The 13,726-nt window shown below is 46.2% G+C and overlaps 4 protein-coding genes across 4 annotated transcripts; 3 read left to right on the forward strand and 1 right to left on the reverse strand.

Moving 5' to 3' along the window:
• Positions 1-94: 94 nt before the first annotated feature.
• On the forward strand, positions 95-1,258 carry TGAM01_v211006 (hypothetical protein; the record flags this gene model as incomplete). The annotated part of the gene is made up of 2 exons (XM_024550950.1): positions 95-377; positions 567-1,258. The coding sequence occupies 2 exons, from the start codon at positions 95-97 to the stop codon at positions 1,256-1,258; spliced, it is 975 nt and encodes a 324-aa protein (XP_024404301.1).
• Positions 1,259-3,245: 1,987 nt separating this feature from the next.
• Positions 3,246-4,318, reverse strand: TGAM01_v211007 (hypothetical protein; the record flags this gene model as incomplete). The annotated part of the gene is made up of 2 exons (XM_024550951.1): positions 3,246-4,024; positions 4,075-4,318. 2 exons carry the CDS (start codon positions 4,316-4,318, stop codon positions 3,246-3,248), a joined length of 1,023 nt encoding a protein of 340 aa, XP_024404302.1.
• A 484-nt stretch (positions 4,319-4,802) lies between these two features.
• TGAM01_v211008 (hypothetical protein) lies at positions 4,803-5,561 on the forward strand (the record flags this gene model as incomplete). The annotated part of the gene is made up of 2 exons (XM_024550952.1): positions 4,803-4,861; positions 4,919-5,561. 2 exons carry the CDS (start codon positions 4,803-4,805, stop codon positions 5,559-5,561), a joined length of 702 nt encoding a protein of 233 aa, XP_024404303.1.
• Positions 5,562-12,458: 6,897 nt separating this feature from the next.
• TGAM01_v211009 (hypothetical protein) lies at positions 12,459-12,950 on the forward strand (the record flags this gene model as incomplete). Its single annotated transcript, XM_018810646.1, has 1 exon — positions 12,459-12,950. The coding sequence occupies one exon, from the start codon at positions 12,459-12,461 to the stop codon at positions 12,948-12,950; it is 492 nt and encodes a 163-aa protein (XP_018656151.1).
• Positions 12,951-13,726: the final 776 nt, after the last annotated feature.

A 13,726-nucleotide genomic window follows, 5' to 3' on the forward strand; every position in this document is an offset into this window, starting at 1 on the left:
TCATGCCGAGACAAACGTCGCTATATGGTCGCCAACCCACCCAACAGCTTTCGACAAAATTCCTAAAGCTACCATTTTTACTCGCCTGGGAACTATGCACTCGCACCAAGAGGTTAAAGCGGCACTCGAGGCAACCAAAGATGTTGACCAGACGTTTTGCCTATCTGTCAACAACGTTATTCTCGTCTTCTCTGCCTCTCAGTATGAGCACACTATGCACTGTCACAAGGTTCTCCAAATGCTAGAAGACCGTTCGATGCGTATAAATATCAATGACTGTGTTTTCAATTCTAAAAACAGCATCGACGCAGGTATTCAATTGGAGCAAGTCGGACATCACAAGATCTACATGGTTATGAACAAGGGCGTGCAAGGGCGTTCGTAAAATCAGTCTACTTAGTTTACTTTACAATCTGTCTACCATTCTGAGTTGACTTCCATACTTTAATAATATTTTTATCATATATGAGCCAGTGGCTTATTACTCTGCTTACAATGCCGCGCTGCGATCCGACCTTCAGAGAAGACGATCAAGTCTCATTTTCGGAAACAGCACAAGCTAAAAGGGTGCGAATTACAAAGTGTCATCGGCTTTTACTACTACTCAATCGGCGCAAGGGTTACAATTAACGATCCGCAATCCGTCGAGCTCCCCGCGGACTACAGCCAGCCACTTGGCTGCTTGGAAAGCTTTCAAGGATATAGCTGTAACGCATGCCGCTTCTTGACCATCAACAAAAAGAACGCCATCACCCATCGGACTCAAAGCGGGCACAGGTTCAGCCCGGGTGAAACGGGGTGGAAGAGCGTCACGCTGCAGACATTTTCACGAGGCGCGCATGCCAGGTATTGGATCGTCGACGCAATTGGTCAACCTATTGATGCGATTAGCGATAGCAACGGAAATGATGCCGACGACGATGGTAACGATGATGTTACTGCGTTGACGAAAATGGCCGAGGTTTGCGAGCAAGGCATACTAGAGGAAGATAAAAAAAGACGGCAGCTCGTGGAGGCGCCAGGCGGAGTCAATACAGATTCACGATGGGTCAAGTTTATGAAGCTGGCACAGCATCTGAAAGATAAGAACCGGAAGATGCTCTACGAGACAGCTGCGCCGCTGGCGCCGAAAGCGGTCGAAAAACGGTGGAATCATCAAGAGGCGATCAAGGCGAACCGACGGCTTCGGCAACTTGGAGATAGCTACGACCGGGTTCTCGCAAGGTGCACAGCATTGGCTTTTGGTGTGATGGTATAGATGTTTAGGTATTTGGGTAATTGTACTTACTTGAAGCTGAACGCGGTCGTGCCGTTCTGACCTGCAGCATCCCAGTCATCAAAGCATAGAAGGCATAGGCGACCCTTTCTGAACTTCTCCTGTTGTCGTCTGAAAGTGTGACGCCTCGTACCCGCTTCTAGGGAAGCTTCCAGATCCTCCCTGCGAAGAATTGCCGCATCTCGGGCACGAAATGATTCCGAAAGACCTCCTTTATATACTTTATTGCGGCATAGGTATCCTGTGACAGCAGCTGGACCCTGGCTTCGGATTCTCAGCCTGCCGCCACTCCCTTCCTATCCTTCCTATGGTGGTACTGTAGGAACAGCCTGCAAGAAGTGCACTCGACGGTTCTGCACGCCCGGCTAGTTCTTTAGATTTATCCTCCCGTGGCCGGTTATGTTTAGCCTCCCTGGGTTGATATTATGTACCCTGGGGTATATAGTTTAGAGTGGATCTTTTGTGCCCTGGGGTATAAAACCCAATTACTATATTTCTAGGCCTAACCCAATACCTAAGAGTAAACTTACTACTTACTATAACGGGATAGGGCCTGGATCGATATAAGCACTTTTAGACACTAGTGGAGGTCCACCAGCCCCTTAGGCCCTGCCCCACAAGACTTAGAAATTTCTTTTATTTCGTATAACACGTAGCGAACGCGGACTCTGAACCCGCGGCTCCTACCGTCCTTATACTCAGATGAGACCCTCATGTAACTAGCTTACATAGCGGACGTTGATAACAAAATAAAGAAACAAACTACTGTATTGCCTAATTGCCATAGGTCGTCTCGCCCTTTACCTTGGAGAACGCCACGGAATTGTTGTCCTGGCACAGAAATTCGTGTCATGATAAAACCAGGATTACTGAATACCACCAGGAGCTCATCGCCAAGGAAGATCGGCCCATGAGACCAGGAATAGGAAAAAGGTTATGGGGAATCGGATTCTCAGTAATGTATTGTAATTGATTCATTTGGCAACACAGCCACGTTTCGACAGGCTTAAAAAGGACGGATAATATGCTTACACAACTACGTAAGTCCGGATAGCCCACACGAAGAAATGATTGGCCGGGATCTACACAATACAAATAGATTACATCGTGGTGATTGGTTCATATGTGCAACATAATTGATTTAGATAGGAAAGAAATAACAAATCATTCAAATCTTATGGAAATCAAAGAATTTTATCTTATAGCGGAAACTGCTTCAATTTAATTGGTTGACCAGCTGATCTAATTAGTACAATTCTTCTGACAGCAGTACTTATGACCTCGCCCTAGGAGATCTGCGTCGGCGACGCAAAAGCTGAGAGAGACCACTTTGACATCCTTTTATAACTACCTTCAGCCACTCAAGAAACTTAGTTAAACTTCTTGGGGCGAGATTTGTAGCTTTGACATTTGGAGAATCTTCGATTTGTAAGTCCAAAGGCAAGGTCGGGTGAAACCCAGGTCTACGATCTTCCTGCAGTTCTGCGCATAGCGCTTTGCCTTGTTCGAACGATAATCGTTTTATAAGCCGAGAGGAATTTGAGACGACCAGGCCTTTGTGATATGGCTGCTCGATTCTACTCATGGCTTCAGATTGCACTGTGTCGGATCCTGGGCTCTCATTATTCGTCTTTCGCACCGAGTATACGAAGGACTGAGACTCGCGCATCTCCGCCGGCATGATCAGATGACTGGGAGTTGAAAAAGAACCATTCTCTAAATGCGGCGCTTCCTCATAGTTGTTTCGAATACAGACTGTCGACACTGACGATGGCAAGTTCAGGAGGGTGCTTTCATTTGGATAGGGATAAATAATTTTGTTTCGCTTAGAGAGCACTATCTCGATGCTGTCTCTAAATTGATTCTCCAAAATCAGTATAAATTGGCGGGCGATGCCGGCCATTCCAAGAAGGGGCGGTAGCCGCCATGCTGGGTAAAGTCTCCCGTGATGTCTTGGCACATGAAATTTTCAGTGCGTGAGGATAAATGCATTACAAAGAAAGCAAGCGTCTTTACTCGCACAGATCACTCGAGGCTGGGGAGTGAATTTGTTCGTTTCGCAATGTAAGATGAGTTGAATCGCAGCATGAATCTTCGCTTCTAATAAAATTGTGTTCGTTTGGTTGATAAACCTGCTGCCAGCTTCTATCTCATTGGTGCCAAGTATATGGCAGATTCGGTCGGCATTCCACTGCAGACCATGAAGTGAGGCAATCCTCGCAATCATCGATGAAAGAGTTGAAGTACATAGCGCTGTAGATGTCTCTCCAAAGGCATTCGAAGGTGGCTTGACGAGTATGAAACGCAGTCTTTGGATCGAAGGATGCTTTTTCGATAGGTTACAAAGAAACCGGGCGGCTTCAAAGTATCTAGCAACCTTTCTGACGCCATTCAACAAAGACTTCTTCGAGCTTGGATCCATCTCATGGTTCGATATCGATTCAATGACGTCTTGAAAGCCACTTATTTTCGATAGATGCTGGATGCTTCGGACTAAAGAACCAAGTTCATCAGGCGTCTCCTGCTTCCTCCAGGATTCGACGAATTTGATAACGTCTCTTGATCTCTCCATAAAATTGAAAAAAGGCTTAACAGAACGCAACGCCATAGCCTTTTGAAGCAGCAGAGTAATCGGCTGCCTACTTGCTTTTATATAGCTATTCGTGAACCGTAGACGGCAAAGAATTCGCTTAAAGCACATCGAGATAATTGCAGCAAATACCGCATCTTCGACGTTCGAGTCGATAGCTGCTTTTACGCTTAGTCGATATTGAGAACATGCCAACATGTTAACTTACAGTATGGCGCTTGTGAGAGCTGCGCGAAAATATCCTCAAAGCGATCTTTCAACTGCTGCAGAATATGATTGCCGTCATCGAACTTGGCTTTATTTATCGCAATCAAAAGATTCAAAGATCCCGTTGTTACATCTTCCAGAATTGAAACGGCAGAGACATGATTTGGATTATTACTTATACTGGAAAGAAATGCGAGCACACTAGCTAAGTTGCGCTCTTCCTGGAACAACTCTACCCCCGGCATTGTGGGTCATACAGGGGTTTATTTATCTCAGAGTGCTATGCCTCGTTTAAGCCCCACTTCCACGCGCCAGCTAACCTCTGTACGCGTTTTGCGACGCAAATTGTACTGCACTAAATGCCAGGGCATTCAGCATAGGCCATGAAGTCCAAACGAGGCGATTGCTGTTATGTCTCACGTCCAGATGGAATTTGGTGGATCTAAATTTGTTATGCTTAATTATCGGACGGCGCCGGCGGGCTAGCGCCAGCCCGGGCTCCTTACCTGGTGGTTGACTATTAGTCAGCAGGGCATGACCAGTCAGCCGGCTACCCCTCCTTCTTCCTGCATTTTCATAGAGCACCACGCGAGACGTTCTTTTTCGCTATTTTTTTCTTGTAACTCGATGCCTCGTTTTCCGTCAACGAAGTTATCTCTAGCTGTCAACTGATATCTACTTAGTGCGGTTTTAGCGCTCTCAAGCTACGGGCCAAAGCAGGTTAAAGGAATGAAGACTGATCCCTTGCCCTGTCCAGATTGGGTGGTCGCAACGGGCTCAAATGTTCAGTAAGATTCGTCCTTCATTCTGTGGCTCATTAGAATGCCCTATACTGATTTTATTAGTTATGCTAGAGATAGAGCTTGGTTCAGCAGCGACTATCGACCTATCAAATCTTTTGTCGGAAGCATTATGTTTGGTGATATTCGGAGCGAAGTGATAGGAATAGGCACTGTGCTCTTACCCGTCAAAAAGTCCACAAAATTAAAGGGATCCGGTTCGCATGGAGCGTTGCTCCTTACCAATGTGCTGCATATGCCAACAGCAGTTTCAAATGTTATTGGTCACTCGGCTATGGATGACTATGAACTGAGGCTCCCTACTGGGACAGATTCCTTCGGAGAATTTGTAAATCTACACACAGGCGGAACAGCTGCATTGATAGGGCGAGGGGCTGGTGATTTTTCTCAATTTTCAGTCGTAAAGCTAAGTGGGCCTCCTGTTGGGCCTCGTACTGGCCCTCAACGACCAAAGACAGGAATTCTTTACTCACTTTCGGTTGAACGGCCGCCAGAAGAGCGACACAAATGGCTTCCATCAGCGATGTCTACAACTGTTGGCAAACCAGAACGCGAATCTCTTACTCCATTGGAGAGAAAGTGGCTGAAATCTGGATATGGAGGCGAATTTCATTTCCTTAACGTTCACGGACTTAGCATTATAAAGATGATGATCGCGAGCAAGGCCGCAGTATTATGCGAGCAATGATGGAAGCTGATGAGAATAGCGATATGATAGGTTTAGTAGCAGAAAATTAGTCATAAAATAGTCAGACGACAGCTATTGAATCGCTCCGCCTTGATTATGGTTTTCAGTAAAATTTAGCTTAGGTAACTCTTCAAGGTTCTATTGAAGCTGGGGAATTATGTTTTTGCGGCGATAGTTGAGGCTCTCGTTTTTACGTTCTATTTCCGCCATAATCGAAGCAACCAGGTGCCAGAACTCCGCGAATTTCCTCGTCAGCCAGCGGGACTCGGTCCGTGGAGCCGGAATGTGACTCCATTTGCCCGCTGCGGTGGGATAACGCTGAAAAAGTTAGACCACTGGCCAGAGCGCACGATCTTATGTACCTCATGTGAATTTGCGCTCAAGGCAGACGAATCCGAAGAAGAAGCATCTAGGATAGATCAATTATTCCAGCACAGGCCGCTGGCTACGAAATCACATTCATTAACAGCTTTTATTACAAAGTTGGCTCGCTGGCGATATCCTGAACTCATGGCAAGTGACGATATTCACACCGAAGCGGCAATAGCCTATATCTTACCCTATAGAGATAGCAGTGAGCCAATAGGGAAGCGATTGATAACTACCTGCCGGCCGCGAGAAGGAATTGGCAAGAGAATATAAGGAGGAGGATAACAAATGGTTTGTAAATAGGCTTGACTGCATTTAGCATCTTGTAACTGCGCCGCTCTTCCCACGAGATCTCGCCGTTCTGCAGCCGAAATTTCCTAATGTCGTTTTGGAAGGTGCGTAGGTACCTCATTGACAAGAACAACAAATGCACATTCGCGATAAACAAGCGATTTATATACGTGTAGAAACCTAACGGCCCAATAGCTATATCGCATTCCATTTTTGCGACTGGAGATCGCGGAAGGAGGTCAATCGCAATGGTAATTTCTTGTAACCTTACAGGTCGGCCTTCCAGCACTCGAATAAAAATGAACTATCGAACTCATAGTGTGCTTAAGCTGGTTGTTATTAGATATTTCAGGGCCTTTGGCAGAGTTTGATGACGCTGTTTGGTCAGATCTAATCCAACTGTACAAGGGTCAGAGGTCAAATATCAACTATATAGGGATGTGAAAATCCAACTCTAGCACCCATGTTCATACTTAATTTCGCTAAATTGGAAATGAAACTGTACTAGAGTTGGATTACTCTGTACTCGTAGGCCACAGAAGACCTTCTTTCCAGATTCAGGATTTACTCTTCCAGTCAGGTCATCTTTCTGATTTGCAATGGTCTTGCTGCTGAGGACGTCGGCGCCTAATCCGACTGTAGATTTCAGATATTTGGCAAGGCTGATCTGTGCATCCGGACTCTCTATGCGGTTTTGTGTCGCTGCTTGGTTAGAGTTTCATCGTCGAAGATAGCTTGCTCTTCTGTATCCTCTCCCAACTAAGGATCAACTTCGTCTAGGAACTGTGATACGTCTCTTTGGTCTGATTGTGGCATATCAGTAGGGTTGTCTAGCGAATGGAAGCTGCTCAATGTATTTGCCGATTGTAGATATGGGACTGGGTCGTAGAAGCTGGCATGGCCGAGTCGCGTTGTGCAGATGAAATGTCCTGCCGCGCCGTTCGCTTGTGTTTTACATCCGCTGCAGCTTTATTCTTAGGCGTAGGGTTACCACGCTTGCGCTTTCCCAGGGCACTCCTGGAGTTGGTGTTATCCATAAGGCTGTTACTGGTCAAATTGGTTCTCTTAGGTAGAAGTATATAGGTAGAATAAAGAGTTGAGCGCTGTACGAGCAACAATACGGTTTGTAATGGCCACAGGCCGTCTCGATAACTAACTCCCATTACCTTCACCCAACACCTTTTGTTTCACCTCATGCCACTTTAAGCTGGCGTCGCTTCAGCTGCCGTAGATAGGACGTTGAACACTTAGAGGAAAAACTCCAAGCTAGCCTGCGGATAATCAATACCCAACGCGTGAGAAATCGTAGAGAGACAGGACACCAGCAAGGAAGAGCCGGAGCCAGATTGTGCCCTTCCTGGAAAGCAAGAGTATACTTCCCAGCAATACCGGTCCGGGGGGATTTAATCATATTATCAGGCGGTGGAGTGGGTACATGATGAAGAAAATAAAGGAAGGCAACACTCTCTGCGCAGGCGACAGGAAGAGGCCTGGTGCACGAAGCAAACGCCATCGCCCAGAGTTTGTATGATCTGGCCGACCCCGCAAGTCAATAGGGCGCGAGGTTGACAGGTTGACAATCAGCTCAGGGCTACAGAGATCTGATCCAGTACAGTACAGGGGTTAAGGCGCTTATGCTTTATCGATAAAAACCAGCTCTACTCCCGGTCTTCTAAATCAACTCTACCCCCGGCATAGTGGGTCATACAGGGGCTAATTAAATCAACTCTACTAGAGTTGATCAAAGCCTTACCATCGTAGGCACACTGGCCGGATGGTGCTGCATTTACCCGATAAATCGGTGGATTTCCGCCAACAACTTCGTGCGGGTGCGAGGAACTCGTCGTGACTGGGGGGATCACCGGGGAAACATGATCATGTTCACAATTCTTCTTCGTTCGCTGAAGGCGAGTATTAATTGACACCACATTGCTAAGCGGTCTTAGTTGTTTGAAGATTGATATTAAAACTGGCAGGGGAAGAACCTCCGAGGCATGAACTTTAAAGGTAGCATGCGGGATACTAGTCTTGCTTGGTTACCTTATGAGTTCTTTAATTAATTCAATCTGCATCTGCTTAATAAGTTTATTCCATTGACTATGTTTATCTTTAAAAGGCTTTAGGGCATATTTGGCAATTGGAAAGATGTTGATTTTATTAACAGAGAACATTACTAAGTAGGAGAGTTGGAGAATTGTATATAAAACTACCCACTAGATAATTATTCTAAAATCTTAGATAATATAAGAAAGATGGTTTACTAATAGTTTGCGCTCTAGGTAATCTAATAGCTCTGTGTTAGTCTAAATCTGGATAATAGCGATGTAATGCTTTAATAAGGGGGCAATGGCTTAAGATTTAATATTATTTGCACTCTGGGAGGTAAGGGGCTATACTTAGCGTAATGAAAGAAAGGAAATTATAGTTTAAGACACACTTATCCTGAACGAGTGCAGAGTCTCTTTAATTAGGATGACGGCATTATTCCTTCGTATGGGCCACCCGGACTTACGTAGTTATGTAAGCATATTATCCGTCCTTTTTATCTTATTAAAACGTGGCTGTATTACTAAATGCATTAATTATAACATATTACTAAGAATGTAATTCCTAATAACCTTTTTCCTATTCCTGGTTTTATGGGCTAATCTTCCTTGGCGATAAGCTCCTAGTGGTATTTAGCAATCCCTTGTTTTATTATAATATAAATATCTGTGCTAGGATAATAATTCCGTGGTATTCTCCAAGGTAAAGGGCGAGACTACCTATAATAAGTAGGCAATACAGTGGTTTATTTCTTTGTTTTATTATTAACATCCGCTATGTAAGCTAGTTACATAAGGGTCTTATCTAAGTATAAGGACGGTAGGAGCCGCGGGTTCAGAGTCCGCGTTCGCTACGCGTTATACAAAATAAGAGAAAGGTTTTGTATTAATCTAAGCCTTGGGGGGCAGGGCCATAGGGGCTGGTGGTCCTCCAGTAGTGCCCAAAGTACTTATATCTATCCAGGCCCAGTAAATAGGTAAAGGGAGTAATGCCCATCTAGATGTCTTTTCAGGGACTTCCGGTAGAAAGGGTTGTACTATTTTGAATTTAATAAAGTTTCTTGGTGTCCTTGGTTCACCGCACTTGCAAGTGGGCCTCGCATTATGTCCGAAGCTTTGTGGTATTCCACGAAGTCTGCGTGTCCCCATGTCTCCGCATACAGCCTGTGGATTATAAATATTGGTAGCTGTAGTTCCGAGAGTTTGTAGAGGGTGTCTGTGGACATCAACAGCTCTGTTGTCTGGGCTTATTTTATCTAACATGTCTGCTGCGATTTCTTTAGTGGTCTAGGCTTAGTTGTCCACATCAGGATTCTACATCCCACCCCCTTCCTGAAGATGGCTCTTATTCCATTGGCGAAGCTATCTGATTTTCTGTAGTAGTGAGCGCTGTACTTTGCCATATATATTCACTTCAGAACATATTATATTATGTCAGTATGTATATGAAAGTATCTCTGCCTGACTGGAATGTCTTCTCTACCGCCTTCGCATCACGGTTTTAATATATTTCGCCGATGTCGAGAAGAAATGGACTAAAAGTTTGAAAAATTTTATCTTTTGGGCTAATACTCTCCAAATTACTCTCCGATATTAATATAAGTAGGCTTTTGGATGGCTAGTGAATCTTCTCTCAGGATAGTTCCCAAGGGAGTCTTATCATTTACTTCCGAGTTTCACCGTATCGCTAGTAAGCTTTTCAGAAACATAATTGGGCTCTTCTTGAACTTGGTAAGTGTGTCGCCAGACTGAACAATGAACCCATCTGGCTCCACGGTAACTTGCCGTCCACATAGGACGATACTTTCCCGACCAACAGCTTTTAATCTGACCTAATCAACTTCTTCAAGGCCACTGGCCGCCCGGCTCCAAAACTACCCTCCGCAGTTGAGGTTTGTACTGAGGCTAAGGAAAAAGCAACTGCAGTCTTCGACGATTATGAGCTTCTGAATGGTATCCTATTAAGGCACGGATCTACTCTCTAGAGAAGATGAACCAATAAAAGTCGACAACAAAGGATCAAGATTCGTCATGGCATTTATCAGGTAGCTTAGATAGCCAGTCGTTAACAGCATAGCAACAAGCATGATTATTGTGCTCTGCCTATTAGTTATGTGATAAAAATTGCGAAATTGCATCTGCCAAATCTGTCAACATGAGCTCCTTAGTTTACCTTAAGAGCTACCCTATACTACGTAGTAATGACTGATTCGTCACCAAAAACCTTTAGTGCTGTTCATCAATAGTAGCCTACTGGAAGCAGAATAACGTCCATTCACAGTTGAAAGTCTTCATCACGAAGCCTGTTGCTCTTCTGTTCTGCTCGATTTGTAAGAAGGTAATCAACAAACAGCGTCCTGATTCGTGGCATCTAAGTTTGGCATCTGATCCAGGTATCGCTTTGCCGCTGGGGATTTGAAGGCCTCCAGGTGCCACGTCGCAAACAAATTCGAGAATCTCCTGCTGCATCATGGCGGGTGCATTTCCTGCTGCTGACCGTTCCACGCCGAGCGAAACGTCTACCTTCGCTTTGCGCTGCGCAGTTGGGATTCTCCAGAATGCTGAAGCGCTAGCTGCAGGTCGCTGCGAAGCGGTGGTTTATTGTTGTCTCGCCGATCGGTAATGACAGTAGGACTAGCGTTTAACCAGGCCACAACATGGCTCGTAACCAAGAACAATATTTTGCCGTCCTCTTTGGATAGTCGGGTTATGCGGTCAAGATTTGGAAAACTCAGGTCCGGAGATAGCAGGATATATTGATATACCTCCCAATAGCCATCGTCATCATACCCAGTAGGGAAATACCGCCGACGTTTCGCAAATGGAATGAATTGCAACGGCGATTCGCTTGTGTAATAAAGCCTATAGACCTGTAGTTCTGTACGCTCCGCTGGGAGCGATCCTGATAAGCTCGCCCAATCTGACCGCTGTATTATCTTTGCTGCATCTCCTGGGAGGCTCGCTGCCGTGTTCAAGATGTTTCGAAAGGTCGAAAACCAAAACTAGACAGAAAGGAATAAATAAGCATCATTTGTTTAGTTGAAGCCCCTTGGGTGCTAGTTTGGTGTCTCTTTCGTAGCATAATAGACTTACATCGCCAATCCTGTAGCTTATCATCCACTCCCACGTAGAGATCTGGAGCGTAGTTCTTCCGATTGTTGTCCGACACCATTCGGTCGTGGTTGCCCTCCATCTTTCGTTCCTCCACACGGTGACAAGTCAGCGAAGCGGCAACGTGATTTCGCCTTTCAACTGCAATGCGTTCATCCCCTGTCTTTCCACCTTGAAAGGTTTGCCTTCGAACAGTTGGGGCTCATGCGAGGCCGCAGTCACGACTTGTGTCCAGATCTCACCATAGCTATCCGCCCGGGCTGGATCCACACCACACCTGGGGGCAGAGCTGCCTCTGCGAGTAGTGTCCAGACGACACCTCCAACAAACCCACAGATAGACACAACGGCCCCCAGATGGACTTTCCACTATGTCCAACCCGTCCCCGAGATTGTGTTGATTCCCTTTGTTTATGTCGGCTGGGTTGGCGGTCGGTCGTTCGATTCATCATATGTAATTCGACTCGCTTTACGGCGCATGGCAGTTGAGCAATATGCGTGGTATTATTCTCGTCAGCTTGTCGTCGCGTAGTCAAGCAAAGGACAGCTGACACGCCATCATGTTATAGTTGTCGGTCAAATTGTTGGTCGTGTCGCCGCGGGTGTCGTCGCTCATGTGTCGAGTCGCGGGTTTGTTCAAGTCATTGTGCCATCGATACCAGGTAGGCAATAAAGGAAGTGGACATGTCGTGGTCAGAAAGCGCATCTGACCGTAGACAGTCGCTCTGGTGTGTCTGGTGTGATGGAGGAGGACAAATTTGACCCACGACCAGTTGGGGGTTGCGTACTTTATTCTTCACAGAACCCATGTCTATTGCTGGAGTTCCTGGCGCGGCACGGCCCTTCCACATTGTTGCATCATAAAACCAGTTTGCTATAAAAGTATGGGTGGAGAGCAGGGACATCAACCCGTTAGACCATTTGATGGTCGACCCTGTCGACATGTGACTTGCACTGATGATGCACCAGTCACGGTAGACGCGCCCAAGACGCGTCCGACGCCCGGATCTCCCCTGAACTTGCCATTTGCATCAACTAGAACGGGAAATTAGCACTGCTATTTTTGGTTCGTAAGTTTCACAATGGGCAACTTTCGAGATTGGCGTAGATCCCCGGCTTATTTGGAGGGTCTCTGTGATCCCTACTACCGCGTGGAGGATGAAGGCTCGCAGGCAGTTACTCGCTCTGGGCGGGGAATCCGTGCCCCTGGTCGGGCTGCGATAGACTTCCGTGCCAGATATGGCCACTCTCTACGAGTTCTGAAGCACAATGTGAGTAACCATATTGACTGGCAGAGTCGATACGTGTCGTCTCTTATTTCGACGTACCGTGACGAAGAAGCCGCCTGGGCTGAGGCAGAGCGGCGAGTGGCTCGTGGCAGACAGAACGTGACAATCACGGTCATCGATGCTCGGAAGGTGTATGGGAAGGTAGAGTATCGCAACTTACGTCACCTTGCGCATGAACTAAACATTCCAATACCACGTAAGGCTTGGCATAACTCCAAACATGAATATGTTTTCCTCCGTCACGTCCCAGAGCGTGCAGTGCAACATGTCATTTCTGTGAATTGATCCAACCCGGACCGGCGGGTTGGACTATAGCGAGTGGGGTAGAGCTGGGAAGTTCTTCGCCTTGTTCCCGGTTGGGAGCCCGCTGTGGAGAGCGGTCGTAGCGCGGTGTTGTTCCGGGCAAGGGAGATTGAGTGGCTCGATAAGGTGTTTGATACGGGTATCCGTGAGTTTACACGAACACGACTTGCACAGGGAGGGACCCGGGTTATGGCGGCTTATGAATCATGATGGGAGAGATTACTATGGTTGATACAACAGTGTTAGGATGAGGCTGGGTGAATATCTCCAAACAAATATTAGGACCTATTCTTGAATACAATCTCTACATAGGAATGCTTGGATATCTCTGACCTTGTTGCGACACGCTCCACACATTCTTCAAGTGCTATAACACCAAGGTAGTCAGATTTCAAATGGTATAGAGATACAAGACGCATTTTATTAGCCCCTTACATAGAGGCCTGTCTCTCTTACTTGTTTAGTTTTAGTCACGAAAAGACGCAATGTAGTCTTATAACTTCGAATCCTGTGCATGGCCGTTCCCGTCTGGCCGCCGCCGTACTCTTCAACACCTCCATGCCTTGGCTCTCCCGATCATTAGTCACCCTCTTTACAAGAGTGTGTGTTATTAATAGGTCTTTTAGCATGTTCCTTCTGTAATAAAACTTGTAGTATTGAATATAAGCTCGGACGACTATCTGCAGACTCTCGAGGGCCATAGTAGCTGGGTAAATTGTGGTCTTCTCGCCTAATGGCCAGCGGCTCGCCTTAGGCTC

Source organism: Trichoderma gamsii, assembly GCF_001481775.2.
Source record: "Trichoderma gamsii strain T6085 chromosome Unknown Scaffold_83.2, whole genome shotgun sequence".
Classification (NCBI taxonomy): Eukaryota; Fungi; Ascomycota; class Sordariomycetes; order Hypocreales; family Hypocreaceae; genus Trichoderma; species Trichoderma gamsii.